General features: G+C 37.8%; 6 protein-coding genes and 1 non-coding gene across 15 annotated transcripts; 5 read left to right on the forward strand and 2 right to left on the reverse strand.

Moving 5' to 3' along the window:
* Positions 1-2,081: 2,081 nt before the first annotated feature.
* On the forward strand, positions 2,082-15,743 carry LOC114879145 (homeobox protein Hox-B1a). Of its 2 annotated transcripts, none has more exons than XM_029193780.2 (2): positions 2,082-3,605; positions 13,434-15,743. In XM_029193780.2, exons 1-2 carry the CDS (start codon positions 2,651-2,653, stop codon positions 13,925-13,927), a joined length of 1,449 nt encoding a protein of 482 aa, XP_029049613.1. In that variant the 5' UTR covers positions 2,082-2,650; the 3' UTR covers positions 13,928-15,743. The 2 variants fall into 2 exon arrangements, with proteins under 2 accessions (XP_029049613.1, XP_029049622.1); XM_029193789.2 differs by having other exon boundaries at positions 13,437-15,743.
* Positions 15,672-16,218, forward strand: LOC114879224. Its single transcript, XM_029193954.2, has 2 exons — positions 15,672-15,806; positions 15,879-16,218. Exons 1-2 carry the CDS (start codon positions 15,672-15,674, stop codon positions 16,056-16,058), a joined length of 315 nt encoding a protein of 104 aa, XP_029049787.1. The 3' UTR covers positions 16,059-16,218.
* A 62-nt stretch (positions 16,219-16,280) lies between these two features.
* On the reverse strand, positions 16,281-20,411 carry LOC114879204 (mitochondrial import inner membrane translocase subunit Tim17-B). Of its 4 annotated transcripts, none has more exons than XM_029193927.2 (3): positions 17,500-17,789; positions 17,052-17,186; positions 16,281-16,959 (listed from the first exon to the last, which is right to left on the reverse strand). In XM_029193927.2, exon 3 carries the CDS (start codon positions 16,942-16,944, stop codon positions 16,456-16,458), a length of 489 nt encoding a protein of 162 aa, XP_029049760.1. In that variant the 5' UTR covers positions 16,945-16,959; positions 17,052-17,186; positions 17,500-17,789; the 3' UTR covers positions 16,281-16,455. The 4 variants fall into 4 exon arrangements, with proteins under 4 accessions (XP_029049760.1, XP_029049770.1, XP_029049777.1 ...); XM_029193937.2 differs by having other exon boundaries at positions 16,281-16,973; XM_029193944.2 differs by lacking the exons at positions 17,052-17,186; positions 17,500-17,789 and adding an exon at positions 19,971-20,411.
* LOC114879179 (tropomyosin) lies at positions 17,892-19,758 on the forward strand. 4 transcript variants are annotated; one of them, XM_029193861.2, is made up of 5 exons: positions 17,892-18,141; positions 18,349-18,715; positions 18,786-19,004; positions 19,078-19,389; positions 19,461-19,758. In XM_029193861.2, the coding sequence occupies exons 2-5, from the start codon at positions 18,392-18,394 to the stop codon at positions 19,686-19,688; spliced, it is 1,083 nt and encodes a 360-aa protein (XP_029049694.2). In that variant the 5' UTR covers positions 17,892-18,141; positions 18,349-18,391; the 3' UTR covers positions 19,689-19,758. The 4 variants fall into 4 exon arrangements, with proteins under 4 accessions (XP_029049694.2, XP_029049685.2, XP_029049676.2 ...); XM_029193852.2 differs by having other exon boundaries at positions 18,386-18,715; XM_029193843.2 differs by lacking the exon at positions 17,892-18,141 and adding an exon at positions 18,165-18,254 and having other exon boundaries at positions 18,386-18,715.
* On the forward strand, positions 19,976-20,048 carry Trnav-aac. The gene has a single exon. It is a non-coding gene; the product is annotated as a tRNA-Val (tRNA).
* Positions 20,412-20,779: 368 nt separating the features above from the next.
* Positions 20,780-23,351, forward strand: LOC114879193 (apidaecins type 73-like). 2 transcript variants are annotated; one of them, XM_029193884.2, is made up of 15 exons: positions 20,780-20,882; positions 20,988-21,093; positions 21,190-21,273; positions 21,346-21,426; positions 21,514-21,594; positions 21,682-21,762; positions 21,850-21,930; positions 22,018-22,098; positions 22,185-22,265; positions 22,353-22,433; positions 22,521-22,601; positions 22,689-22,769; positions 22,857-22,937; positions 23,025-23,105; positions 23,182-23,351. In XM_029193884.2, the coding sequence occupies exons 2-15, from the start codon at positions 21,007-21,009 to the stop codon at positions 23,191-23,193; spliced, it is 1,074 nt and encodes a 357-aa protein (XP_029049717.1). In that variant the 5' UTR covers positions 20,780-20,882; positions 20,988-21,006; the 3' UTR covers positions 23,194-23,351. The 2 variants fall into 2 exon arrangements, with proteins under 2 accessions (XP_029049717.1, XP_046146029.1); XM_046290073.1 differs by lacking the exon at positions 22,521-22,601.
* A 29-nt stretch (positions 23,352-23,380) lies between these two features.
* LOC114879174 (protein AAR2 homolog) lies at positions 23,381-25,179 on the reverse strand. The gene is made up of 5 exons (XM_029193828.2): positions 24,695-25,179; positions 24,510-24,625; positions 24,291-24,444; positions 23,943-24,218; positions 23,381-23,868 (listed from the first exon to the last, which is right to left on the reverse strand). Exons 1-5 carry the CDS (start codon positions 24,883-24,885, stop codon positions 23,460-23,462), a joined length of 1,146 nt encoding a protein of 381 aa, XP_029049661.2. The 5' UTR covers positions 24,886-25,179; the 3' UTR covers positions 23,381-23,459.
* Between the last annotated feature and the right edge of the window lie 112 nt (positions 25,180-25,291).

Consider the following 25,291-nt stretch of genomic DNA (forward strand, 5'->3'; position numbering starts at 1 on the left):
GTCGCAATTGTTCTTTTCAGTTCTTGAAACGAAATGAAACGTCTTCTTTCAACTGTGAGCTCAAATGCAATGACCGCTATACGATATTAAATGAAAATCATTCGTTGAAACAATGATTGCCTAATTTTAATCGTAACATTCTGAAATATATTTTGTAACCTCGGAACGAGGTAAAATTCTCACGAAGAAAAATGTTGACTCGTGTCTTACGCTTGAGAAGTTCACAAGCTGGAAGAAGGAGGATGGAAGACGGTGGGATGTGTTGTTGGTGGCAGATAAAAGGGAACTGCAGCAAGGCGACTGCGGCTTAGCATGACAATGCAGGTGCCTCATCCCACGTCAAAACTCAGCGTGGCGCCACGACAAGATAGGTACCAGACCGATCGACTGGTTTGTAATTGTTTAAGAGGATTAGCCGTCGCGAAGTTTACGCGTGTCCACGGCAGAAGGATAAAAGAAAAGCCGGCTGCTGATATTTATCCGGACATTAGACTCGGCTAAACTCGAATTTGCCGTCTGATCCTGGAAAATTCCATTAAAACTCGCTCGAGCCGTTTCGACGAGGAAATCACACGCCTCATCGAACAACTATCGAGCCACCAGCCTTAAGAGTTAAACCTTTGACCACTTTACTTCAAAGTACGGGCTGAACGGTAAGTTCAGATCGATTCTACTGAGTTACGTGGGATTTTAAATAGATAAATGAAGAAATAGAATGGAAAATAGCGAAAGCAACATTGACGACAATTAAGCCAATTGCCAATTAACCAGAAACATTATTAACACCCATGAAATGCGACATAACTGGTATGGAGCAATGAAACAAACGAAAGGACGGGTGTACGAGGGCGTTCAGGTGAAAAAGATCGGCCGACAGTGAGAATCAGAACTATGAGACGTCATGGAAGTTCGATCAAGATGAAGATTTCCTGATCTGATGGCCGGGACAGAACGGATGTCGCGGGTGGCCGCAGGTGGCGCCCTCGATATAAGCTCTCCTGACTGAACTGCTGATACGGGACCGCTCTCCTAAAACTTTCACGGCGGAATGTGTCATCCTGTCACTGAACCCACATGGGGTACTACCAGACGTCCCATGGGCCCGTCACGCGTCTTTCGTGCCTCCTCCTCTGTCGGTTCCTGCGAATCCGGCCCTCTAAGATAATCGTCGCTCCCCCGATCCGCCATTACGTAATGTGACAAAAATTTCCTCCACCGATCAATTGTAACCGAAGCAATTCTAATCGATCTAACAATCTATCTAAGAGATTCACCAGTCATCCTGATCTAATTGACACAATCAAATTTTCAACCTCTTACTTTCGTATCACTCTGGTCGTAAATGTAATTGAACTCCTAATTTGGTCGAAATTGAAGCGAACCGAGCAAGATTTCGAGTGACACCCGACGCAGAGGACGCAACGCAGACCTCGCGGTCCCGTAATTAACCCATCAGCCGTCAGGCGTTAATAAAAGCGCAGGATGTCGGGACGTTGTGTCCAGAGACAGGTGGGACACGCGTGTACACAGAAGAAGACTGACCAGTTGGAAAGGAGCGAGAGAGATGAGGATGCAACAGCGGTGCCGGAGGAGGCAGATGAAAGAAGGAGCTGAGAGGAAGACGGAGGCGAGGGGCCGGCCGGGTATCCTGGAAGGTGGGCACCGAGATATAATACTCGACTACCTCTACCCGCCACGATAAGTGTCAACTGCAGCGTGCCAGATAAAAAGGAAGGAAGGAAAAATAAAAATTTAGCTCGGTGATCCATCATGAGGCTACGGGCGCCGGACGCGCAGGCTCGGCCAGGATTGGCTGACTCCGCCCAGGAACGTTCACGTGGCCAATATCGAGAACACGCCCACTTTGGAGAAGGCAGCACCTTCGGCTGGCTAGGCGTACGTAGAGCAATGCTTTTGCGGGAACACAGAATGGGTGAGAAAGAGATCGTACTGGAGAGAAAGAGAGAAAGATAAACTGGACACACCAGACCCCTGCGGCTCCGGTCTCACCTGCGTGCAGCCTTCGACCGTACCGCCTTCCACCAGTCTACTCTACCTAGCCAGTCCACTTCAGCGACCCTCGTCGACCGGATCGACGTCTACGCGTCCGCTCTTTTCATTATTTTCGCGAATAACAGTGCGTTCCCGCGCGTCCACTGCCGCGCCGCGGACCTGCCTCGGGATCGCTGGCGTTTACGTCTAACCTGATCTGGCTCTATTTTCTTTCATCTTCCAAAAGAGCATCGATTACTCTTACACGTTGATTACTTCGCGTTGGAATGCTATGGTAATCAGTACCTTCTTCTAAAAGTGGAGTACCTTATCGCAACATCGTGCATCCGGGACTCTTTATCTGTCAATCATCTGTTATCGAGGAATGAAAGAGTTTGCCGAGTGTGTCAGTCTGTGATATCTGTGCTACTTCGTTCGCAGCCTCTGGCGAGGTCCTTTTGTTGAAAGGTCGTCGAAAAGTGCAGGTCACCAAGTGGTAGCGAGTGATCACGATGTAAACCGTTTCCTCGATCGATCTTGCTCGCAGACTGTGCCCTCCCTTCTTCTGCTGCCGGTAAAAAACAGTGCACACTGTGAAAGACACGCTGATGGTCAGCAGCAGGTGGCCAATTGATGTATTCGCCTCACCGTTACGAGGATGATGATGATGGACATGGGCATGTACGGAACTTACGGCAAGCCTGACTCATACCCTAACTACGTGTGCTCGGGCCAAGGGAATCATCATCATCATCAGCCCGTGTCCGTCGGAGGACACGTGCCGGTACCACCCTCGCCGGAACTCGCTCCGGCTCATTATTTCCCTCAGACAGCCGTCTCCCCCTATTCCTCCTCTTCCTCGGAGAGTTTCCTAGCCGCGGAATCGGCAGCCTCTTCTGGAACTCCACCGCAAGGGTTCTACTCCCCGTCGGCCGGCGTTTTACACGAGGATGGAACCACGACCGCGATCATCTCGTCGGAGAATGGTCTGAGCTACACGAATCTGGACTACGCGACCTCTTCGTCTTCGGGCTATCCCACAGGCCAACAACACCAACACCCAAATGGATCCCACGGATCGGTGGATCCTCACCAGAGTTACCACGTCCAACAGGCGGCTTACAGAGACGAGCACCACCATCACCATCATCCTGGCTCGACTAGCGGTCTCCACCAGACCTCGATGGTCCCTCCTGCCCACAGAACGGAACACGAGCAACAGTTGCATCATCAGTCTTCTAGTCATCACCACCACCATCACCATCATCATCACGAGCCCGACTACCAGCTACCAGTCGCTGGTACCACCAACTATCTTCATCAACTGCCAACCACGGAGGACCCGCTCCACTATCACCCTCAAATCCGACAGAACGACTACACGGCACACACGACCGGTCACTACAAGGAGGAAAACCCTGACCCAACGGCTTATCACGTTCTCCAGCAATCGGGACATCCCCAACATCCGCACCAGCATGCACACGGGCATCATCACCAACAGCATCCCCACGGACACCACCCACCACTGCCGCAACAGCAGCAACAACAACAACCACACGTACCCACCTACAAGTGGATGCAGGTGAAGAGAAACGTGCCGAAACCTGTCGGTATGTAGATTGTTTATTACAACGTAGGGTCCAACTAGCGTGAAATTAGTATACCGTGGGGGCGATCCGGTAGCAGCTCGTTAGCTTCTGTTTATCGGTCGACTATTTTAGACGGAATTGACGGAGGAGAGCCGTGCCTGTCCGCTCTTTCCTTCGATCGCTATCTCTCAGTGAATTAATGGTCGATCGGAACCGGGCCAGCATAGACCCTTTACGTGTACCGATTGATGCCTCACCTTCGACGAGTCAATCTTCTCCGTTATTCTCTTCTCTGATGTTTCAAATTTAACATCAACACCTTTCTAATCCTACGTAGATTATTCTCTTCCTCCATGATACAATAAAATCTTCTAATGACAAAATGTGTTGTTTTGCTTTTTATGAAATTCTGGAGTCGATTGATATTAGCCAGTGGCGAGTTCTTAGAAGAACAATTCGTCGCGTTTAAGCGTCGCGACACGACCCAATTGTGGCTCGTTGAGCATGCTTTACATAAGTTGGTACATTGAATACGCCACGGCGAGCGGTCAATCGAAGCTCTCGGTTAGTTTTCACTTGGGTGGTGAATTCAATTAAGATTGACGGACAAGTAAAATGTGACGTACTTGTTGTCCGACGACCTAGTGCCTTTGAAACGCAAACTACGCGTAACAAGATTAATAAAACGTGACACGTAATTCCGGTTCGACAGACATCGTTAATCTTCCACGTGCTTTTCTACCGATCAACACCAACCCCTTCGTTGTCTTTGTAACGTACATTCACTTCTCACCGTTTTTCTTATCAAAAATTTGTAGACCTATCCAGAAAAGTAATTTTCTCAAAGGACTTACGACACGATGAAATAAAATTACCACCCCTTTGTAATAAGAATATGATTTAAGATCGTTACAGAAGTATTATCTTCATCTAGAAATTGTGAACAAGGTAAAGGAAAAACGGTAGCATAGACATAGATGTGCAGTTCAAATAGAAGTACACTGTTCAAATAATGTTTGCATGGGGAGAAGAAACGCCTACACGGTCTTCGTTAAGCCGTGTACAAATCAAGATTCGATACACCGGTTGATAACAAACTTTTCCCCAGATACAACGAAAATTTATCGTTATTTATACTGTTCCGCCCGTGAGTTATTTAGACGGCTATTTACGCTTATGCGACAGTCGTAAACGAGCCTGATAAGATTATGCACACGAAACCAGCGTAACAGAAGATACTCGAGGTTTTACGAGAATATCGTTGCCCCGCGACCATAAATCAACCGCTCGCAAACCGCTCGCAAACCGCTCGACGACTATCTTTCGCCTACAAACCGCTCTCGGATTATTTCCCATCGGATACAGATCTTATCCAGCTTGCTTTAAACCTATCGATATGTAATTTGAATGCAATATTCTAGATGAAAGAATCTATTTCTCAAAATATAACTGGGATTTTGGTATAAAGCAATTTTCAAAAACTAGAATTTGTTTTCAAGCTTTGAATATGCATTGGTTGTACTGGATAAATAGCGTAGGACACACGTGGTGCGTCACCGGTTTCGGTAGATAGGATAGGACGCACCTGGTGTGTCATCGGTTGCGTCGAATAAAACTGAAGGTGTGCACGACGCGTATAAGTGTCGTTAGTATTAATCATAAATGTTTCAGAACGCTTAACTTGACTCATTATCTAAAGATTATTTAAATTGTAATTATAAATCTATAAAGAAACCATGAATTTAATTGTATAGTTATTAGAAAATTTACATCTATTTTCAGATTACCTAAGACAGATTACCTCGTTTTGATTCAATCATTTTTAATTAATAGTTTTCGAGAAAAAACGATTCTCTTATGACAGAGGAATTAGCAAGTTAGAAATTGATTAGCAAATTAATTAACTGTCCGATTCAATCTCAAAATGTTTTCCAAAATTTTACTTACTCGCTGTTTTAAATAAAATATTCATTATACAAATCTAGGAATCATAAATTTGTTATGAAATCACAGATTTTATTATAACTTGGAAGCAATATAAATAATAAAAAATTGTTATTTATTACAGAAAGCACGAAGGATTTCGTTTCTTTATTGCGTCGAAACGTTCAGCACACTGATCGTTGTTAAACATTTAATCGCTGTTGCATTAATTTCCACAATTGTTTACAAATACCTGGAAAAAAAATTCCCGTTTACAAATACACGATTTATCGTGTAAGTTGAATTGAATGGTAGCTACAACGATATTGGAAAGCCGCGATAAGATTCTCGATTAACAACGAAATTCTTGCACTCGGGTTATCTGATTATTTCGAAAAACGAGCGATAATTTACAAAGCGTCCATAGAGCTTCAATTAAAAGTGTTGTATGTACTTTTGAAATTCGTGTAAAGATGTTGAAATAACGTGTCAGAAAAAAATATATATTTAGTCGGTTAAAAAATCCTTAAAACACTCATACTTTCAAATTATAATATATTAACACACTATAACCATAGAAATTGAAGACATTTTAAGATTATTCAATTACCTAATTATTAAACAAAGTGAGAAATGGATTTTCTTGAACTTGCGATTAAAAATATCGCAATGCATTGCTACACAATTGCTGAACACCGAACAATTTACATTTAACTACGAATGTCAATTAGGGGTGAAAAAACATTTCTTCCGGTATAAAAAGTAAAGTACCGTAATTAACAGCAGAACGTTTTGTTTTTCTATTGAAAATTTCATGAATAAGCATAAATTGCTATCGCTTCGAGATTAATGGAATTTCATTGACGTCTAAGCGGGTTTTCACGCTGATCGAACCAATTGCAAAAACATAAAGTCATTTTATATGTAAATATCACCTGCAGATAAACATTGCATCAGCTGCAAGATTCTATTAACATAAAATTTATAAACTGGTACACAATGTTTGCAGTGTTCTATAAATTAAATAAAAATTTGAGAACAAATTCTAGCCTTGATTCAAAGCTTTATATTTTTATTTCATAACTAATCAACTAATTGGCCACACTTTATGAACCTCATTAAGAAGAATTTAGAATTATTTCGTAAAAATGAGTGACGCCGAAGAAATCTGGATTTCATTAACGCGTGAAAATCGGGGTGAAAGATATAGGTAGAAAAGAAAGGGTTGAACGAGGGTGGTACAGTTTCGTTTGCATGTCTCGAAGTAATAAGCGTCACCCCAGCGACTTCTCGGCCGTCGTTATTAATTCGATTATAATGAGCTATTAAGCGAAACGCTGGTAATCCTGACAAGCTTCATTCAACGACTAGGCTTTACAGTCGCTCTCGGAACCCACCGATTGCCTCGAGCTGTTAGGCAAATTAGCATCGTGGTTAGGGGAAACCTATTGCCTTTCCTCTCGCTTTTCATACTGTTCAGATAATACTGTTCCATTCTCGTGTTCCCTTTCAAACTACTCAATGACATTCTTGTTAAATGAATAATTGATAAAAATTATCTATCTTTTATAGTGGTCCATTATCGGAAGATTAATTATCCCCACCAAAGCTTCTCTATTTCTAATCAACACTCTGATCAGATGAAATTATATCAATATTATCATAAAATCAGTATCAAATTCAATAATCTCCTTCGATTGCGAGAGAAACTGCGCAAGCAACCCCCGAAACCGATGGAGGCTGATTCAATCGAAATAACAAGATGGGCGGAGCAGAGGAGTGGGGAGATTTCGGTAGATTTTGGTTGGTTAAGTTTTTTGGTTGGTCAGAGGCGCACAATAGCTTTGCTTTTTCCCTTGCTGCCTCCATAATGTGTTCCACGGGATTCGGAATAGAAGAGGGTCTCTATGGGGATGCGGACCACCCTTCGTAGGGTCAGAGTAGAAAAGAAGAGAGAAGAAAAAACCTTCACAACAGTGTCAACCCTCCCGATTTATCATACAGGACTCGATTTCTTCTCTCTTGTAATCAATAGCAGGATTGGCTAGATTGCGAAAGGAAAAAAGGCCGGAACAAATGAGCAACCCTTCGTGAGAGACGTTTCACGATGTCTTTACGTATTTCTTCTTAATACTAGATGATTACAGTGAATTTAATTGATTGACAAATTTTGTTAATTAAGAAGATTTTTTAATATTTTATCCTGTTTCTCTCGCTAAGTTTAAAAATTTATAATTAGACTGCGGAAGATTGTGCAATAATTTTTCCCTCCACTTGATTGAATGATACAAAATAATTTGTTTATTTTTCTTTCCATTATCCTCGCTTCTCTTTCAGCAATCTTCGTTCAAGATAGAATAACATGAATTCTCTTCTTGTTTTCATTCATATTCTCCTTGTTCCTTTTAGTATCCCGGTCTATCCTTTCTATTTTATCTTCCACCCTTTTAATTCCACTTGGTGCATTCGCGTTTCCTGTTTCTCGATCTCTTCCTGTACATTTCTAATCTCAAGTTTATTTAATGTCGTTTAGACATTTGACGTTGTCTAGACTTGTTGCACGCGAGAAACTTGTCCGTCGATGCCGTATCTGTACTGCTTTCTTTGTTTCTTCTGTATTCTGTCTAGCTCTTTGCTTCCGTTTATCTCACGTGAGTACAGCTCGTATTATTTCTACCAGCTTGTATTTCCAGATGATTTTTCTCATTATTTTTGTTATGCTTGCAGAGAATATTTTCTTTCTCTCAAGATTTTGAAATACTATGGCACTGTATGGGGATAAAAAGTTGGCATATTCCATACGACAAAACTACACATTCATTGATTATCTAGACGACAGAGTAAGATGCGTGTGAACACGGGGCGTTCCTAACAGGGAATTATACAGCAGGAAATTAACCAGTGCCTCGACAGTGCAGTGGTTTCAAGCTCGGCCTATGCTTGGCCCGTCGATATGTAAATGGACCGTCCGTCGCAACGGACGTCATTCTTAAACGGTCGTGTGACCCACGCGAAAACCCACGACACTGAACCGATCAAATTTTAACTCGGGAGGAAAGAAGAAATATCGAGGTGAAAATGAGCGGATCAACGAGTAAAACGAAGAAAGTAACGAGTCTTAAGAAGAAAGCAAAAGATTGAAGGGCCGAAGTGAAAAGAAGGAAAGAGGTAGGTAGGTAGGTAGGTAGGTCGGTTTCTGAGCGTAGGTAGAACGAAGCAACTGGCCGAGCAAGCAAGCAAAGGCAAGCAAGCAAGCAAGGAAAGCAAAGCAAGCAAGCAGGCAGGCAAGCAGTCAGGCAGGGCAGCGTGTTACGACGCGGCTAGGGCCGTCGGCGGACGCGTGAGTGAGTGGCCGATATCTCGCGAGGGGATCAGAGGATCGTTCGCGTGTTTCCACCCGGGCTGCCACCCGCCGAACCTGGCAACCCCGGATCCCGCAACTCCCGCAACAACCCTGCTTTGCCGCCTGCCTAAGTAACTGACTCTCCCTCTCGCTCCCGTGGCCGCGGCCGCGGCCTCGCCCTGACTACCACCAGCTAAGCGCATACCCTCACCCCCTTCTGGCTCTGACAATCACCAACCCTGTCCACGTGTCTCACTCACGGTGATTTTCATTTCCGCGCCACTTCACCGACGACCACGACGACCGTCTACAACTATACCCAACACTCTTCAGCTTCGAGAGCTGAAAAAACGCTCGCCTTGAAACGCTTCGAGGGTGTATGCTTCACCACCCTGATTTTCATTGCATACCATCAGTAGATATACGATGGTAGGGGATGATTGCTCTGAGTTTACGTCAAATTTATGATTGAGGAACGTTGGTACAGAGTGGAGGGAGCTACTTGGAAATTTGAAAATCGCGAAGCACAAAAAATTGATCAGTTATTCATCATATAAAATTACAGTGCATTATAAGGATCTCTGAATCGATTAATGCAAAATGTAAAGGACTAAGAAGCAAGGCCAATAAAAATGTTACTCTTAATACTCCAAATCGACTGACCTCGAGGCCATAAATAAAGTTGACTGCACGCAATCGTTTGGTAACGTGGATCATGTTAAGAAATTCAGATTCCAACCTGACCAAAAATCCAAACGAATGAAACAAAGGAAAAGGTGTCCACAAATGAACTGGTGACAATAAAAAAAAAAAAAAGAAGTACTTTTTAACGATGTTTGGCGGTTATAATCAATTGTGTATAATCGCTTAAATCGACTCGATTGGAATCGCATTCTTCCTGGTCTGTTGTTTACAGGAGACTGTGACTCAGAATATTCCTTATCACGATGGTAGAATCAACGTGGCTAATGTAGCACCTGATGAAAGGGGATCGTACGAAAGGAAATTGTGTCAGTAGAACCATTTTGTCACTTCTCCTCGGAACAAAGCTCATTTCTAAACAAAGAATATCAACTTTTGCCCCGTCACTGTCCAAAACAGCTTCAAAGGAGAACAAGTTCGATTGAAAAAGAATAGGACCCTTATCTATATATTGATAACACCTGGCGAAAAGAAAGTAAAACAGGAATTGTCTTATCACACGATCGAACCAACGTCAGATAATATTTGTACGCCTAGATATGGAAGGTACCGCGTGTTTATCCGTAGTGGAACAGGTTCGATTCGCGTTCGATTCATTTCAGGTGTAGCAGAATTTAGTTGGCAGCTAACGTCAACGGGCACGAGAACTTTATTACGAAGAACGCGCGTAACAGTGAAACACGATAACGTTATTGATGCCGTTCGAGCAACAATAACGGTTTTACGAGGCTCGTTAAACGTTTCGATATTCCTTATGACCATTCAACAGAGATTATTAACCAATAATCAATCCATTTTATTATAAGTAGATACAGATAAATATGACTCGTGGTATTACAGATCGTTTTTGAATAAAAAGAAAATTCTTATAACCCGAAGATAATAAACTAGACAAGTTATGAGGTTGTTATTAGATTGTTGCATACCGAATGATCGCAAAATGCCACTTACGACATATCAATTTCAAGCTTAAGGTTTGAAAAAGAAAAAAGAATAGCTGGAACGACATAAACGTTCCATCAGGAGTCTTAGCGAGGGATTATAGTCTTTGATTTAAGATTAGAATGGGGAAGAGCGAAATTGTATGCATTTGTAAATCAAATATTTATCCAAAAGAAGCTCGATAGGTTGGCGTTGTACCGTGTAATCGGATGTGGAAATCAGATAGCTTCAAATACAGCTGGATCCTGACTAGCTTTTTTCTCGATGAAAGGTGGACCTATTCTACTCAGGTAGTAAAAAAGAAAAATTTATTTTTGGAAGCCACTGCTCTAATTTTTAATGTAAAATCACCTAAAATTAATGGGTGTCTTAGTTTACCCATTTTCTATACAAGAGAGTCGTTGACGATTAGGAAAATCGAAAGAGGAAGGAAACTAGTACCCCTATCGAGGCCCATCTTTCCGGTAACGTAATACCTACAGTAGCTCGTAGCTGATTCGCACGCACACACTTCAACCCCTGTTTCCTTACGTCATCTGCACCCTACACCCTGCACCCTGGCTTTTAGCCTTTGAATAATATTTGAATTGCGTAATGCTCCTCTAAAATAGAGGGTCCTTACACAATCTGCGGGCAGATGATCCAGCAGGATCGACGGATTAGTTTATTGCTAGTAACCATGCTAGGAAGATTCAAACACCCTTAACCTACCCAACTTACCCCCATGATTTGAAGTCAGTTAATATTGCAACAGTGAATAATTAACTCAATTGCCAAAAATTCATAAGATAAGGAATCATTCAGACTTATAGAAAAACTGTAACAAATGATCCGCAGAAAACTGCATTCTATCAATGAAATTTGCTCAAGGAAGAACGTTTCACATAGTGAATTCTGTTCACGTTTATCCACGAACATTATCTCTACCAACTTCTTCCCCTCTCTTTCCAATTTCCTCGACAAGCCAACGTTCACTAGTTTCAGTCGTTTTCACTCGCAGGCGCCACGTAAAATAATAATATTAAGCCAGGTGAGATTTAATCGGGGGCCTTTGAACGAAGCCGGACTGGCATGCATGCATCGAAACCACGCTGGCTAGGTGTTACCTATGTGTTCACGTAACACACGTGCACGAAGCTTAGTTTATACCCGTATGCTCGTGCAAGTGTTAGAGAATTACATTCATGTTTAACAGCGTGCTTAACTGCGCTTGGTCGATTGACTTTCTGACCGGTCTTTGGAAAATATGTAAATAATTTCTTTAAAAATATGCATTTTTTTTATACTACTGAAAATCTTGTTTTCAATACATTTGTTGCTATTTACATGGAGATATTATGCATAGGTTTCTTAACACCTTGGCAGACTCATATTCTATGAAACTAATGGCTTGTATAATTTTATATCGCTTTTTTTGTGTTGAAACAAAGATTACTGAGAGAATTATTATGCTTGAGAGCTTTGTAAAGTGTCTTGTTATTATTTGAATTGAAATTATTAAAATTTCTTATATCGAGGAGATTTAGTATAAATTTCTGAATATTTCTAGAGAGATTTTTGGTCCCCATATCTTAAAGGTACAAAGATTTCTATAGCTACCGAAATCCAACAGACTGGCGTATAGAAAATCAACGACCACAGACTCTGTCCTCCAGTTAAGGTATTAAATTGATGAATGAGTCACGAAAACGGAAAACATTTCATCGTATCACGTTGGCCGGTGACTAATAGAACTTGTCCAACTCGATTATTCGGCTTGAAGATGCGTAAGCTTAATGGCCGTTGGCCAAGTTCGAGACACGTTACTTAAGTGACTGATGTTTACGGATTATTCGGAAAATCCAGTGGCCTAAGGTTTGTTTCATGTACGAAATAAATCAGCCAAGACATACATACCATATTGCCTATTATTAACAGACAGACTATAATGAAAAAAAATTGCGTAACGAAGGCGAAAAATGATACAGGCAAACAAGGGTAAAAGAAGAAGAACAAGAAAAAAAGAAGATGTGGCTCTAAGGCGGTGGCTTGACAGTTTCGTCCACCCTTTGCCATTAAGTAAATTGATTTCCACATACCGGTAGATTAAATAACAATCTAATTTCCATAATGCGTAAACGACGTCACCTTTTTTCATTGAAACGCAACGCTTCTCTTCGCCCTTATCATACCACGTTACATTATCTTCAAGTGTACCGTGTTAATGAAGATTATACCGATATTAACTCTCAGGTTAATAACCAAGTACCCGATTACCCGTTTTCACGTTTACGTTAAAAATTCTAGCGTTTGTAGAATCGTCGAACGATTGGTTATGATGCAGTTTTCAGAATGGACCACGATGGTCGTACGATAAATACGGGCGAAATAAAATGACGTAATGACTTACCTTTGACATCCGGCAACAGCTGATGCAATTTGATCCAGATTTTGAGGGTCAACCCTATCGGTCTTCTGTGTAGGCTGGACAGGTTGATTTCTTAGGACACTGACCAGCTGTGTTGGACAACAGACGACTGTCGGTCGATGGATTAAACTTGAGCTTAACTCCTCGTATATTGGCTTTAACTCTTTCGTGGACACGTTGGACACGTACGTAGGACACTGACGTTCCGTAATTAAGATCGAGAAGAGTATAAGTCAAACAGATCTCCCTTTGCTCGATATATTAGTGTAAATGAAACATTTAGTATTCTTACATTTCTTTTATGTTGAAACAATTGCTGTTTCGCAGGCAGGTTTGCGAAGTACGATTTGATGACTGCATATTTCGTGAATATTACGTCCCTTGCACTTTTGTCTTTCATTTCTTCCTCTGCAACATTGCGACGGTCATCATTTCTGTTGTATCGATCATATTAATAAACGAAAGAGAACTTAATGGAATAAGATACCTTGTGTAAATCTTTGAATAAAATGGAAATGGAAATCTGTTACAGCAGCAAAGTCAAATTCAAGCGTGGGAGACTATGGTGGCAGCAGTATCGGTGGCGGGAACGCATCTGCGTATACAAACACCGCAAATGGACCAGTGAGCTGTCTTACCGGTGGACCTCTGGTCGGCATCGCAGGTGGCTTCAACAACACCGGAAGAACCAACTTCACCAACAAACAGCTCACCGAACTAGAAAAAGAATTTCATTTTAATAAGTACCTGACTCGAGCGAGGCGCATCGAGATCGCATCAGCGTTACAATTGAACGAAACGCAAGTGAAAATTTGGTTCCAAAACAGAAGGATGAAACAGAAGAAGAGAATGAAGGAGGGTCTTATACCAAGTGAGAACACTACTGTGGCGCCACTCGGCGGTGCCAGGAGTAGCAGCAATTCACCTACCAATTCTTCGACTCACGAAGCGAGCAGTGGTCTTGGTTTATCTAATTTTACAAACGACAATAGCCGGGAATCACCACCCTCTTCGTCGAAAGATTGACGCGTCCCTTGCTGCAGCAACGAACGAATTTACGGTCCGCGACTTAACGATGATTGGTGAACAATAAAAAAAAAAGAATAATCTTATTTTAATTCGCGCAACTCGGATGGTAATTCGAAACCAATTTTCTTGCTGCAGCAGCAAACACTGATTCCTATCCCAAAAATAAATGTAAAATAGAAATTTGATCGAAAGAGAATTGTTGTAATGATATATCTAACATAATCTTCGGATGAATTATCAAAATTAATAGATAATAGCATAGAGAAATTCGACAACGTGTGTACCGATTCTTATGTAAACTATTTATTATCTTTTTTTTAAATTTTAAATTAAATGAAATTGAAATTAATCCTAGAGGATTACCGTATACATTCGTTTTTGTAAATGGTATAACAATATTTATATGTATAAGTATAAATACCAATGATTAATCAACACTTATTATGTACAAAGATTGTGAAAATACTATTTTAGGATGCTCCTTATTAGCATCTAGAGATTAATCTTCTTTTTGGTGAGGACAATTATTGTTTAATGTTATCACCTTTGTCATTCCGATGGTTTCTGATCATTGTTTTGCTTACTATTCTTTTTTTATATCTAACAAGTTCAGAATTGAATCTAATATCTCTGATAGAAACTAAATAGTTAAAAAAATCTAACTAATCATTCGATGTAAACATATGAATCAATGTAAAACTACATCATAAATTTCATATTTTTGAGAATTTCAACCATCATATAATGATAGCATGATAACAGCAGTTGTGCTCCCAATCTGTATGTATATGTACATAAAATCTAATATAAATCTTGCATCAATGAAATATTCATCATTATACAGTAAAATATTATAAAAAAAACACACAGCAGAAAAATATACAATCAAAATGCAAGAACAGAAGGATAACTGTATAATGAAATCCTTTCAAAATGGTAGCAAGACTTATATTGATTCTATCTAATTTAATTCCATCACTTGAAAGTTAACAAAATAATGTAATCTTATAGTTCTATGGATTATATTGAGATTCATTAAAAAAATTCTGTACCTAAATGAATTCAAATATAATAAATTGTGATTATTCTGTAGTACTACATAGAATCCTGTAGAAAGAATAAAGTATTATATCACTCTGCAAAGAGAACTCATAAATCCCATTGAAATTCCGAAATGAGATAATTTAGAAGTGAAAGAATAAAATTAGAATAAACATGCACTTTACCTGTCTATTTAATATTAACAGTCTATAATCTGTTTCTCAAAATGTTGCGTTCCTCGGCACGTTTATAAACTTTTCTTGAATATTCGAAACTCAGGTTGACCAACCTTTTAAATATCTTACAGTATCCAATATGGTGGACTTCCTTGGGAAAGATGGCTATATCCCGCCCCTCCTTGTGGGCGTTACTATGGTGAATGACGAAGTATTTCCTGTTTTTCCTAATATCGCCATTTTCTCATACTAAATTTGTGAGTTGGTAGCAGTGTAGGATCAGAATCTTAAGAGCGACGTTCAGATGTGTTGTATTGTGAAACATTACAAATAAATTTTCATGAATTTATGAATATAATATATTGACATTCCATATGATTCGTAATTATAAGTTCTATAAACTCTATGCGTGTTATCTACAACAAAAAGGCACCTGAAAACATTGTAATACAAAGATTGAATGCGATTTACGCAGTCTGCTTTAATGTAGGTTGTATCAATAAATAGGAAAACAGGATTGAAAAATGGAAAATATAGAAAAATACAGTGCAAGAGTAAATACCAACGAATTACTTGCTTACCAACGTGATTTGAAAGAAGAAAAAGAGCTTCTTCAAAATATGCTGATAAAGATTGATAAGCAGATACATGGATTACAAGTAAATATATCTGTAATTTGTAGTTTACATTTTTTGTTATATACAACAATATTTTGTAACAAAATTTTCAAGGTGGAACAGCTTCACTTACTGGGATTAATGAATAAATCTTTGAGAGGTGCAGAACAACCCATGTCACACAAATCAGTAGATGATAATCAAGAAGATCTCACAAATAACTCTCTGGATTTATCTGTAGCCACAACTTTCAAGCATTACGAGGAAGAAATGGAAGATGAAGATGACATTTAACAATAGTTAAGTGAATCTTATAACCTAAAAGGAATATAAATTATGTACATATTAGTTATGATATAGTTTAATTACTTTGTTAAGCTTACTTTTTTATAAAAAGTAAAACTAAAATTCGTAAATTGTCAGTTTATTTTTATAAATATATTTCTTATTCATATATCGCTATCTTTATGCTAACTGTCTTATCCTTTAACAGTTCAATAAAATACAGAAACAACATTAAATAAAAACCAAACTATTATTATTTCTTAAATCAAGGAGTTGAATTGTCTATACAAATTTGATGCACTGGCAATATGATAACTTCCAACTACTATTGTTTCAAACAATATGAAACATTTGTACTTAATTATTTGAGTGTAATTTGAAATGTGTCTAAGTATTTATAAATGTTTTATGATGGATGACCCTGAGATGCTTGCCCCAGATGCGTTGGGTCTTCTGTGAAAGATGGAGGTTTAAACTGATCCGCAGATAAACGTGTGATAAATATTCCAACACCTTCTATTAAAGCCAACAACACTCCTCCAATAATTGCACTACCAGCCATGGCTGGTAAACCATTTCTTGCTGCTAATATTCCACCAGTTGCTGCTCCACTAATTATAGAGTTCCAAGGATCTTCTTTTTTCCTAAGATGAACCAATGTACAATCTATTGTTGAAAACATACCTCCCCATAATGCAAAGTTTCCAGCAATAATTGGGGATCTTTGTTTAATAGCCATTAGACTTCCCAGAAGCCTTTTGTTTATTCCACTGGGTGCATTACGAAAACCTTTAATACTTTGAAATACAGCACCACCAATGGCACCCATTGTAAATGCACCACCACAGTCATCTACTATACGCCAGGGGCATGGTTCTCTCGCGTACTCTTCCATTCCTCAATTGATATTCTATAAAAGAAACACTAAATTCAAACAACATAACATTTTAATACATTTTATTATTAACATTTCTTTATTTTCTATGCTACTTTATGACTTACATTTATATGTTAATATATGATTCTCATTAATTTTAAAATAGGACAAAATATTAAGTACTTTTTAATTTATCGAAATTGTACACATGGTTTAAATTCGTAAACTTATATTCCGCATTTCGCTCGATACAATCTATACTGAAAAGATTACCAAAAAATAACCTTTAACACCAACACTTTTGAAGTTTAAGCCGATAGTACTATTTGTTTAATTTTATTTTTGTACACAATTTACTCATTCGAACGTGTTACGTAAAAATAACATTCGTATACGTCTTCAAGGGATTTATAAAAAACAGATATGAAAAATAATATATATTATAGGACGAGGTTATGTACTTAATTCTCGTGCACGCTTTATTAACACGCGTATAACAATTCTAATAACTGTTAATCATCCGTTCAGATAATTATTCTCATTATGAAAATTGAAGGTTCATTTCGTATTTACCATAAAATTCGTTTTAAATACTTCCACTGCCGAGGAAGAAAGATGCCCCGTGCACGACACTGTAGTGACTGTAACTACGTTAATGAATCGCCTTATAAATGCAATTTTTTGTAATCGTATAAAAACCAAACGACTAATGTTAATGGGATATAATATCCAATTTTTTTTCCACGGCAGTTTAGATATTTTTTATTTAATGATTTATCAATTTATTTCCCTTTAAAAATATTCATGATTACATTTGAATTCCTCCGTATATATAAACGATGCCTCAATTCCGTCCCACATTGCACGATGCTTCTAAATAAAAATTACCATACAATTACGTCTATTATTTATAATATAATTTGATATATATACGATTACATAATCGATTCAATTTTTACACCCTAAACAAAAGGTTGATCGAACATTTTTATGTTAAGTAACTCGATTTAAATATGCGATACGGCCTGCAACCGGCTGGACTATAGACTGGCGCACATTTAAGATAGTTTAAAATAGAATCAGCGGAGAATGTCCAAAAATACATCATACTTTTGGTTAGTCGTGGATATCCAGTCGTTTTGGGTGAAAGTAACAATCGTAGTTGACGGGAACATCATTTTTCTAGAAGCGTGTCATTGCTTCTACTAACTTTCGGTAATATTATAATTGTTCTCATCAAACTAAAGTTTCAAACTAAACTGTTCTTAACCAGAAATGAATTAAATATCCTGCATAACATTACAAATTGTTACAAATAGAATGCAATGGTTCGTAAAATCGTGCGCTCGAAAAATTTGATCGCATCGCAATCGTAGGCGGTGAAAATGATTAAGAAACAAATTCGATTTTCTTCTGTTCTAGCTGCGCGTGCAATATGTAAAAGTGACACTTCTTGCAGATAAAAATGTCAAACAACGAGCCGCTCCAACCAGCCGTCAATCAAGAGTCCCTCGCGTTTGAGTTAATGAAATCTGATCAAAACGACAATACGAAAAACGCACCCGCTGAGAATGCAGCTCTTCCCGCGGTGGAGGAACCAAATGCAGACAAGCGATGCACTGAATCTACGGCTCCAAGTAACACGAACGATCAAGCTATAGAAGTGGCTACGAAAGAAGCAGAGATTTCTAATGAAAATTCAAAGGCTGTTCCTGAAACTGCGAATGAATCTACAGGAGAAACGGCGGAGAAAGTTCTGACTTCAGAAATTTCTCAAATCCAGCAATTGGTAATGCGTAATGAATTTATAACATGTTATAATTTTACCCACGTTTTCTTAACGTCTCATGTTCTTATAGCCAACTGTCCCCGAGGTTCAACAGCAAACAATCGGCGCCGGAGACACTTGCGCTCTTCCGCAACGCGATGAAAATGCCAATACTCAAAAAACGCAAGAAGAAATTGTAGTTGCGACTGTAAATAATCAGACATCGCAATCGGACGAAAAATCGCCAACGGGAGATAAGAAAGAGAATGAGGATGAACTCGCGGTATCGAAATTAAAGGAAGAGTTCCAAGTAAGAATACGTAACTACGTAATTTTCTCTAGATCATTTGATAGAGATTCTCAATTTTTGAATGCGCTCATAGAAAGCCTCTGAGGAACGAGATTCTTATCAGAAGAAATTAAAAGGCACCGAGAAGAAGTTGGCTTTGTTGCAAGCATCCTATGATGCTTTGATGAAGGGCGAAGGGGACGAGGTGATGTTACGACGAATGGTGGATCAATTGAAAAATAAACTGATCCAAACTTCGTTACAATTAGAGGATCGTATTCGCGTGGTTGCTAACCAGGAGAAGCAAATTAGCGCCTTGAACAGCCAGGTTGCTTCATTGAAGGAAGTGGAGTCATTGACTAGGAGTCTGTTGCAGATACGCAACATGGAAGTTAAGCATCTACAGGTAAACTTTTAACTTCTTGAGAATTTGAAATGCTGCATACACGTGTAATTGAATGTTGAAATGTTATGTAGGCTGAGGTGGATGATATGGAAGTTCGAATTAACGAAGAACGTGACCGATATAACACGATGATCAATAAAATGGACGCGGCAGTGAAATTGAACGCAGATTTGAAAACAGAATACGAGACACAGCTGGGTCTTTTCCGTGATTTACGAGAGAAATACGAGGAGAAGGTCACGTTATTATCAGAGGAGAAACGGGCCCTTGAAAATAACGCACAATCAGTTCCTAAATAATTATGCACTTTAAGTTCAATTATTTTGTAATTGTTTTAATTTTTACAAAATAAAGGATGTTGAGAAATAACTGATGTTGGTTTCTGTTTTATGATGAAATACCTACGGTTAATAGATGTAATGATTAACATTCGTAATTAGTATAAGTAGCTGACTTTTTTCATTTAAGGGTAGCTGAAGGGTAACTAATTGCAAATTTTTATATAAAAATTTCATGTAAAGAGAATATTTTGTTAAATTATTTAAAACTAATGAATCTAGAAATTATGAAAAGTTTCTTACCATCGGTTTCCGTGGTGTAGTGGTTATCACATCCGCCTAACACGCGGAAGGTCCCCGGTTCGATCCCGGGCGGAAACATTTTTTTTCCACCTAAAAAAGAAAACAGTGTTAGTAATTTAACAAAGTAATTCGCAATTATTCAATAATACTCTAATATAATTAAAATGCGTTTATCTTATAACTTGAAAGGTTCGTAGGATACAGTCTTTAGAAAGAACAACGTTCAAATGAATGGAAATAAACGAGTTGTCATGAGTAATGAAGACTATGAATAATGTGCATAAACAATGAACATCATTGTTTTTAAAAATTATGTACACTGTAAGAAGATATCCAATAAGGAAAACCTTGTGTTTATCTATTAGCATTAAGATACCGTCGCGGTGATTCCCGATCGACTGTTGAACTAAGCAAACACTGCTCGTAATTTAGGTCATAAGCGACTTATTTTTTTAATTAACAATTTAACATTTTCTTCATTGTCGGCAATAAAAATTGTTAGAAATATATTACTTCCAAATTTCATAAAATCAATTCATAAATAAAAGGCTTTTGTTTCGAAAATAAAAGATTAATTTCTCTGGAAATTTCAATGATTATATAATGTAATAAAAAAAAAATAGATAATGATAATTGAGCACATATATTGTGTATTATTGATAAAGAAAACAGAAGAATGTAAAGGAGATAATACTGGACGAACAGAGAATGGAGGAAAATCGCAAAAAAAAATGTCTGTTATCATACATGAGTGCCGCATAGCCGGTGATTCCCGAATAATGTACCACGCACCCTTGAACTTTCACGCGCATATTTTTGCCTTACACACTTTGTATAAATACGATGCAGTTCAGTGCATTAGACATCAGTCTTCTTCAACCAACGAAACTGTCCACAGCCTGACAATTACTGGTAAGATACAATTATATATTAAACTAATTATTCGAGTCAAAATTGCTCAGTTTATTACATGTCTTATTCAACTATTAATAAATTAATTAATAAATTATTATATAGGTGCGAAGACACTTTAACAATGAAGACTATTTTTATCTTGACAATTCTGGGGATTGCTTTTGCAACCACAGTACTTGGGGAAGAGGCACTTGAATCATCCTACCTGGTATAACGAAATTAATATTCAATATAGTTTAAAACAGTAATTAAAACTCATAGTAGGAAACATACAACTAATCACTAGTGACTGTTTTCATTCCAGCGGGTACCTCGTGAAGCCAAACCGGAACCTGAACCTGGGACCAAGCCATTATATATTCCTCGACCTCCTCCTCAACCACATCCGGTAAATTATTAATCATAATATCAATTAAATTGATTAAAACGCTATATTAAATATTTTGTTAACTTATCTTAGCGTCTGAGACGTGAAGCCGATCCGGAACCTGAACCTGCTAGCAGACCAGTATATGTTCCTCCACCTCGTCCACCACATCCGGTAAATTATTAATTAAAATATCAATTAATTTGATTAAAATTAACATTAACTAAACGCTATATTAAATATTTTGTTAACTTACTTTAGCGTCTGAGGCGTGAAGCTGATCCGGAACCTGAACCTGCTAGCAGACCAGTATATGTTCCTCCACCTCGTCCACCACACCCGGTAAATTATTAATTAAAATATCAATTAATTTGATTAAAATTAACATTAACTAAACGCTATATTAAATATTTTGTTAACTTATTTCAGCGTCTGAGGCGTGAAGCCGATCCGGAACCTGAACCTGCTAGCAGACCAGTATATGTTCCTCCACCTCGTCCACCACATCCGGTAAATTATTAATTATAATATCAATTAAATTGATTAAAATTAACATTAACTAAACGCTATATTAAATATTTTGTTAACTTATTTCAGCGTCTGAGGCGTGAAGCCGATCCGGAACCTGAACCTGCTAGCAGACCAGTATATGTTCCTCCACCTCGTCCACCACACCCGGTAAATTATTAATTAAAATATCAATTAATTTGATTAAAATTAACATTAACTAAACGCTATATTAAATATTTTGTTAACTTACTTTAGCGTCTGAGGCGTGAAGCTGATCCGGAACCTGAACCTGCTAGCAGACCAGTATATGTTCCTCCACCTCGTCCACCACATCCGGTAAATTATTAATTAAAATATCAATTAATTTGATTAAATTAACATTAACTAAACGCTATATTAAATATTTTGTTAACTTACTTTAGCGTCTGAGGCGTGAAGCTGATCCGGAACCTGAACCTGCTAGCAGACCAGTATATGTTCCTCCACCTCGTCCACCACACCCGGTAAATTATTAATTAAAATATCAATTAATTTGATTAAAATTAACATTAACTAAACGCTATATTAAATATTTTGTTAACTTATTTCAGCGTCTGAGGCGTGAAGCCGATCCGGAACCTGAACCTGCTAGCAGACCAGTATATGTTCCTCCACCTCGTCCACCACATCCGGTAAATTATTAATTATAATATCAATTAAAGCGATTAAAATTAACATTAACTAAACGCTATATTAGATATTTTGTTAACTTATTTCAGCGTCTGAGGCGTGAAGCCGATCCGGAACCTGAACCTGCTAGCAGACCAGTATATGTTCCTCCACCTCGCCCACCACATCCGGTAAATTATTAATTATAAAATCAATTAAATTGATTAAAATTAACATTAACTAAACGCTATATTAAATATTTTGTTAACTTACTTTAGCGTCTGAGGCGTGAAGCCGATCCGGAACCTGAACCTGCTAGCAGACCAGTATATGTTCCTCCACCTCGCCCACCACATCCGGTAAATTATTAATTATAAAATCAATTAAATTGATTAAAATTAACATTAACTAAACGCTATATTAAATATTTTGTTAACTTACTTTAGCGTCTGAGGCGTGAAGCCGATCCGGAACCTGAACCTGCTAGCAGACCAGTATATGTTCCTCCACCTCGTCCACCACATCCGGTAAATTATTAATTATAATATCAATTAAATTGATTAAAATTAACATTAACTGAATGCTATATTAAATATTTTGTTAACTTATCTTAGCGTCTGAGGCGTGAAGCCGATCCGGAACCTGAACCTGCTAGCAGACCAGTATATGTTCCTCCACCTCGTCCACCACATCCGGTAATTATTAATATATTTTAATTTTATTATAAAATGTAATTAATTCTATGTGAAATGTTTATATTATTTGTTTTAGCGCCTTCGTTAAGGAGGATCCAAACCTAGCTAAAGCATACTTAAAGGACACCTATATGAAATTGTAACTTAATTTGATAAAAATACTCTTAAAATGTAAATGCTATCCTGATACTCACTTAAATATTTGTTCTCATCTAATTTCCGAATAAAATTGATATTATCATTAAATGTAAGAATTTTTGATTTACCACTCTTAGTTAACTAATATTAAAATTACATTTATTTACAAGAGACCAGTACATCGTGTTATATAAATTAGATTAAAAGTATAGTTTTTTATTCTAAAGATACAATAACCGGTGCGTCATCTTCAGCTTCATCTTGCAAGTTAGAAAAATCCCACAAGAACTTTGTCTGTAATCGTTCACGAAATCGAGATGCGTAAGACTTTAATCGTCCGTCCAACTCAGAATTGATCTCAATATTTGCAAAAAGTTTTCGAAGGCTTTGATAAATAAAATTATTGTTAACTACAATGTCACACAATATATCTTCAGGTACATGGGTTAACTGAATTTCCAGCGATTTCATAAATTCGAAATAAATAGAGCGGCGCTGTGATATTGCACAATCAGCTCCGCAAATAAGAGATACGAGTTTCTTCCAATGTTCGAAAGCGTCGAGGCTTTGGCCAACCAAAAAGCAAACAAATGCCAATTGCATTTCGCCAATAATTTCCATCGGACTGAAAACAAATTACTGTACAGAATAACAAAATAATATAAGAATATGAAACATCTCTCTTAAATGATCACCTACAGTGCTAATTTATTAAGAACACTGTCCAATGCATAACTAGCATCAAGACAGTACTTTGTGATTTCAGTTGGTGATGCTCCATCAGGATAATGTTTATCAGGTATTTCTGATAATCTAAGCTCTGTACCTGGCCTAGGTTTCATATCAGGAAGTAGCTCCTTTTCCTTTTCTTCTATAGTAAGTCCACCTGTTCTTCTTCTTTTTGGACTTGATGTTCCACCTCTTGGCCTTAAGGCATCACTACAGTGTTCTAACTCCAAAGCAGATCTCACAAAGCTGAAACAACATGTGTGACTTTGTAAATAACAAAACAAACATAAATAAGACTTATATAATTTTTGTACATACCCACATATGGGTGAACAACGTTCCACAACAGCAGAAGTAATATGATTTGTTAACTCCTTCCATTGTTTCCATACATCATAAGGATAACATCCCAGAAATCTGTCCAAGTCTTTTAAATTATCCTTCAACCTTTCAACTGTTTCTTCTGGTACATCTTTATGTAAAAGATACAACCCCATGAAAGAATTATCTCATTTATTCGTGTATTAAATATTATACCTTCTGAACTAAGTTCCTCTTGTTTTGCATCCCACTGTTTGACTAAAAATTCAGATTTCTTAAATATATGAAGAAAACCAATTTTAGGTGTTGCTTCTCCAAATTCATTCACAGCACTTTAACAGAAATATATAAATGTAAATATTACATTAATAGTAATAAATTATGAAATACAATTAAATTACCTGTAATGTACATAGTGAAATCCTGGTGGGACCATTTTTATACCTTTAAAATGATCTGCTGTATTCCATGATTTTAAATCAATTCCAAATTCTGTATCGATTGGTACATTTAATACAACTAAAACAGCACCTTCAACTAAAAGTCTTTGTGCTAAAGCTTGATCCATTTCTATACTACTTTCACTTGCCATGATTAATTAATGAAATTCACTACTTTTATTGTAAAACCCAATTATAAAAACATATTACATAATATTATTTTTTTATATAAAAGTAAACAATAAAAGGTTAATCAAAATAAAAAGAGATGTTATGGAAAGTTCATTCGTACAATCTATTGTAACTTTCTGTGAAGTAACATTTCATTAATACTTTATAACTATTTGAAGTTTGAATTCTGTTGTTTTTCCAGATATAATGAGATGTCAAAATAATAAATACGTTTTTTCGCTACTATAGTGTTCCTGTTCACTTGGAGAAATATACCAGAATATATATACTATAGAATTATCTAACTTAACCTTAGGTACCTAACCGGAACTGTAAACATCAAAATTGAATGCCGCATAAACGTGTTTTATGCTCGGCATTCGAAAA

This window comes from Osmia bicornis, chromosome 2 (assembly GCF_907164935.1).
Source record: "Osmia bicornis bicornis chromosome 2, iOsmBic2.1, whole genome shotgun sequence".
In the NCBI taxonomy this organism is placed as follows: Eukaryota; Metazoa; Arthropoda; class Insecta; order Hymenoptera; family Megachilidae; genus Osmia; species Osmia bicornis.

Excerpts from the sequence above, each read along its gene's own strand:
- LOC114879193 (XM_029193884.2), top strand. The coding sequence starts at position 21,007 with ATGAAGACTATTTTTATCTTGACAATTCTGGGGATTGCTTTTGCAACC. Across the intron at positions 22,602-22,688 it reads CACCTCGCCCACCACATCCG|CGTCTGAGGCGTGAAGCCGA; the intron begins GTAAATTATTAA and ends AACTTACTTTAG. Across the intron at positions 22,770-22,856 it reads CACCTCGCCCACCACATCCG|CGTCTGAGGCGTGAAGCCGA; the intron begins GTAAATTATTAA and ends AACTTACTTTAG.
- LOC114879174 (XM_029193828.2), bottom strand. The coding sequence starts at position 24,885 with ATGGCAAGTGAAAGTAGTATAGAAATGGATCAAGCTTTAGCACAAAGA. Across the intron at positions 24,626-24,694 it reads TTTCACTATGTACATTACAG|TGCTGTGAATGAATTTGGAG; the intron begins GTAATTTAATTG and ends TTTCTGTTAAAG. Across the intron at positions 24,445-24,509 it reads AGAGGAACTTAGTTCAGAAG|ATGTACCAGAAGAAACAGTT; the intron begins GTATAATATTTA and ends TTTTACATAAAG.
- LOC114879224 (XM_029193954.2), top strand. The coding sequence starts at position 15,672 with ATGGAAAATATAGAAAAATACAGTGCAAGAGTAAATACCAACGAATTA. Across the intron at positions 15,807-15,878 it reads AGCAGATACATGGATTACAA|GTGGAACAGCTTCACTTACT; the intron begins GTAAATATATCT and ends AAAATTTTCAAG.
- LOC114879145 (XM_029193780.2), top strand. The coding sequence starts at position 2,651 with ATGATGATGATGGACATGGGCATGTACGGAACTTACGGCAAGCCTGAC. Across the intron at positions 3,606-13,433 it reads AAACGTGCCGAAACCTGTCG|CAGCAAAGTCAAATTCAAGC; the intron begins GTATGTAGATTG and ends AATCTGTTACAG.
- LOC114879204 (XM_029193944.2), bottom strand. The coding sequence starts at position 16,944 with ATGGAAGAGTACGCGAGAGAACCATGCCCCTGGCGTATAGTAGATGAC.
- LOC114879179 (XM_029193843.2), top strand. Across the intron at positions 18,716-18,785 it reads TTTCTCAAATCCAGCAATTG|CCAACTGTCCCCGAGGTTCA; the intron begins GTAATGCGTAAT and ends ATGTTCTTATAG. Across the intron at positions 19,390-19,460 it reads TGGAAGTTAAGCATCTACAG|GCTGAGGTGGATGATATGGA; the intron begins GTAAACTTTTAA and ends AATGTTATGTAG.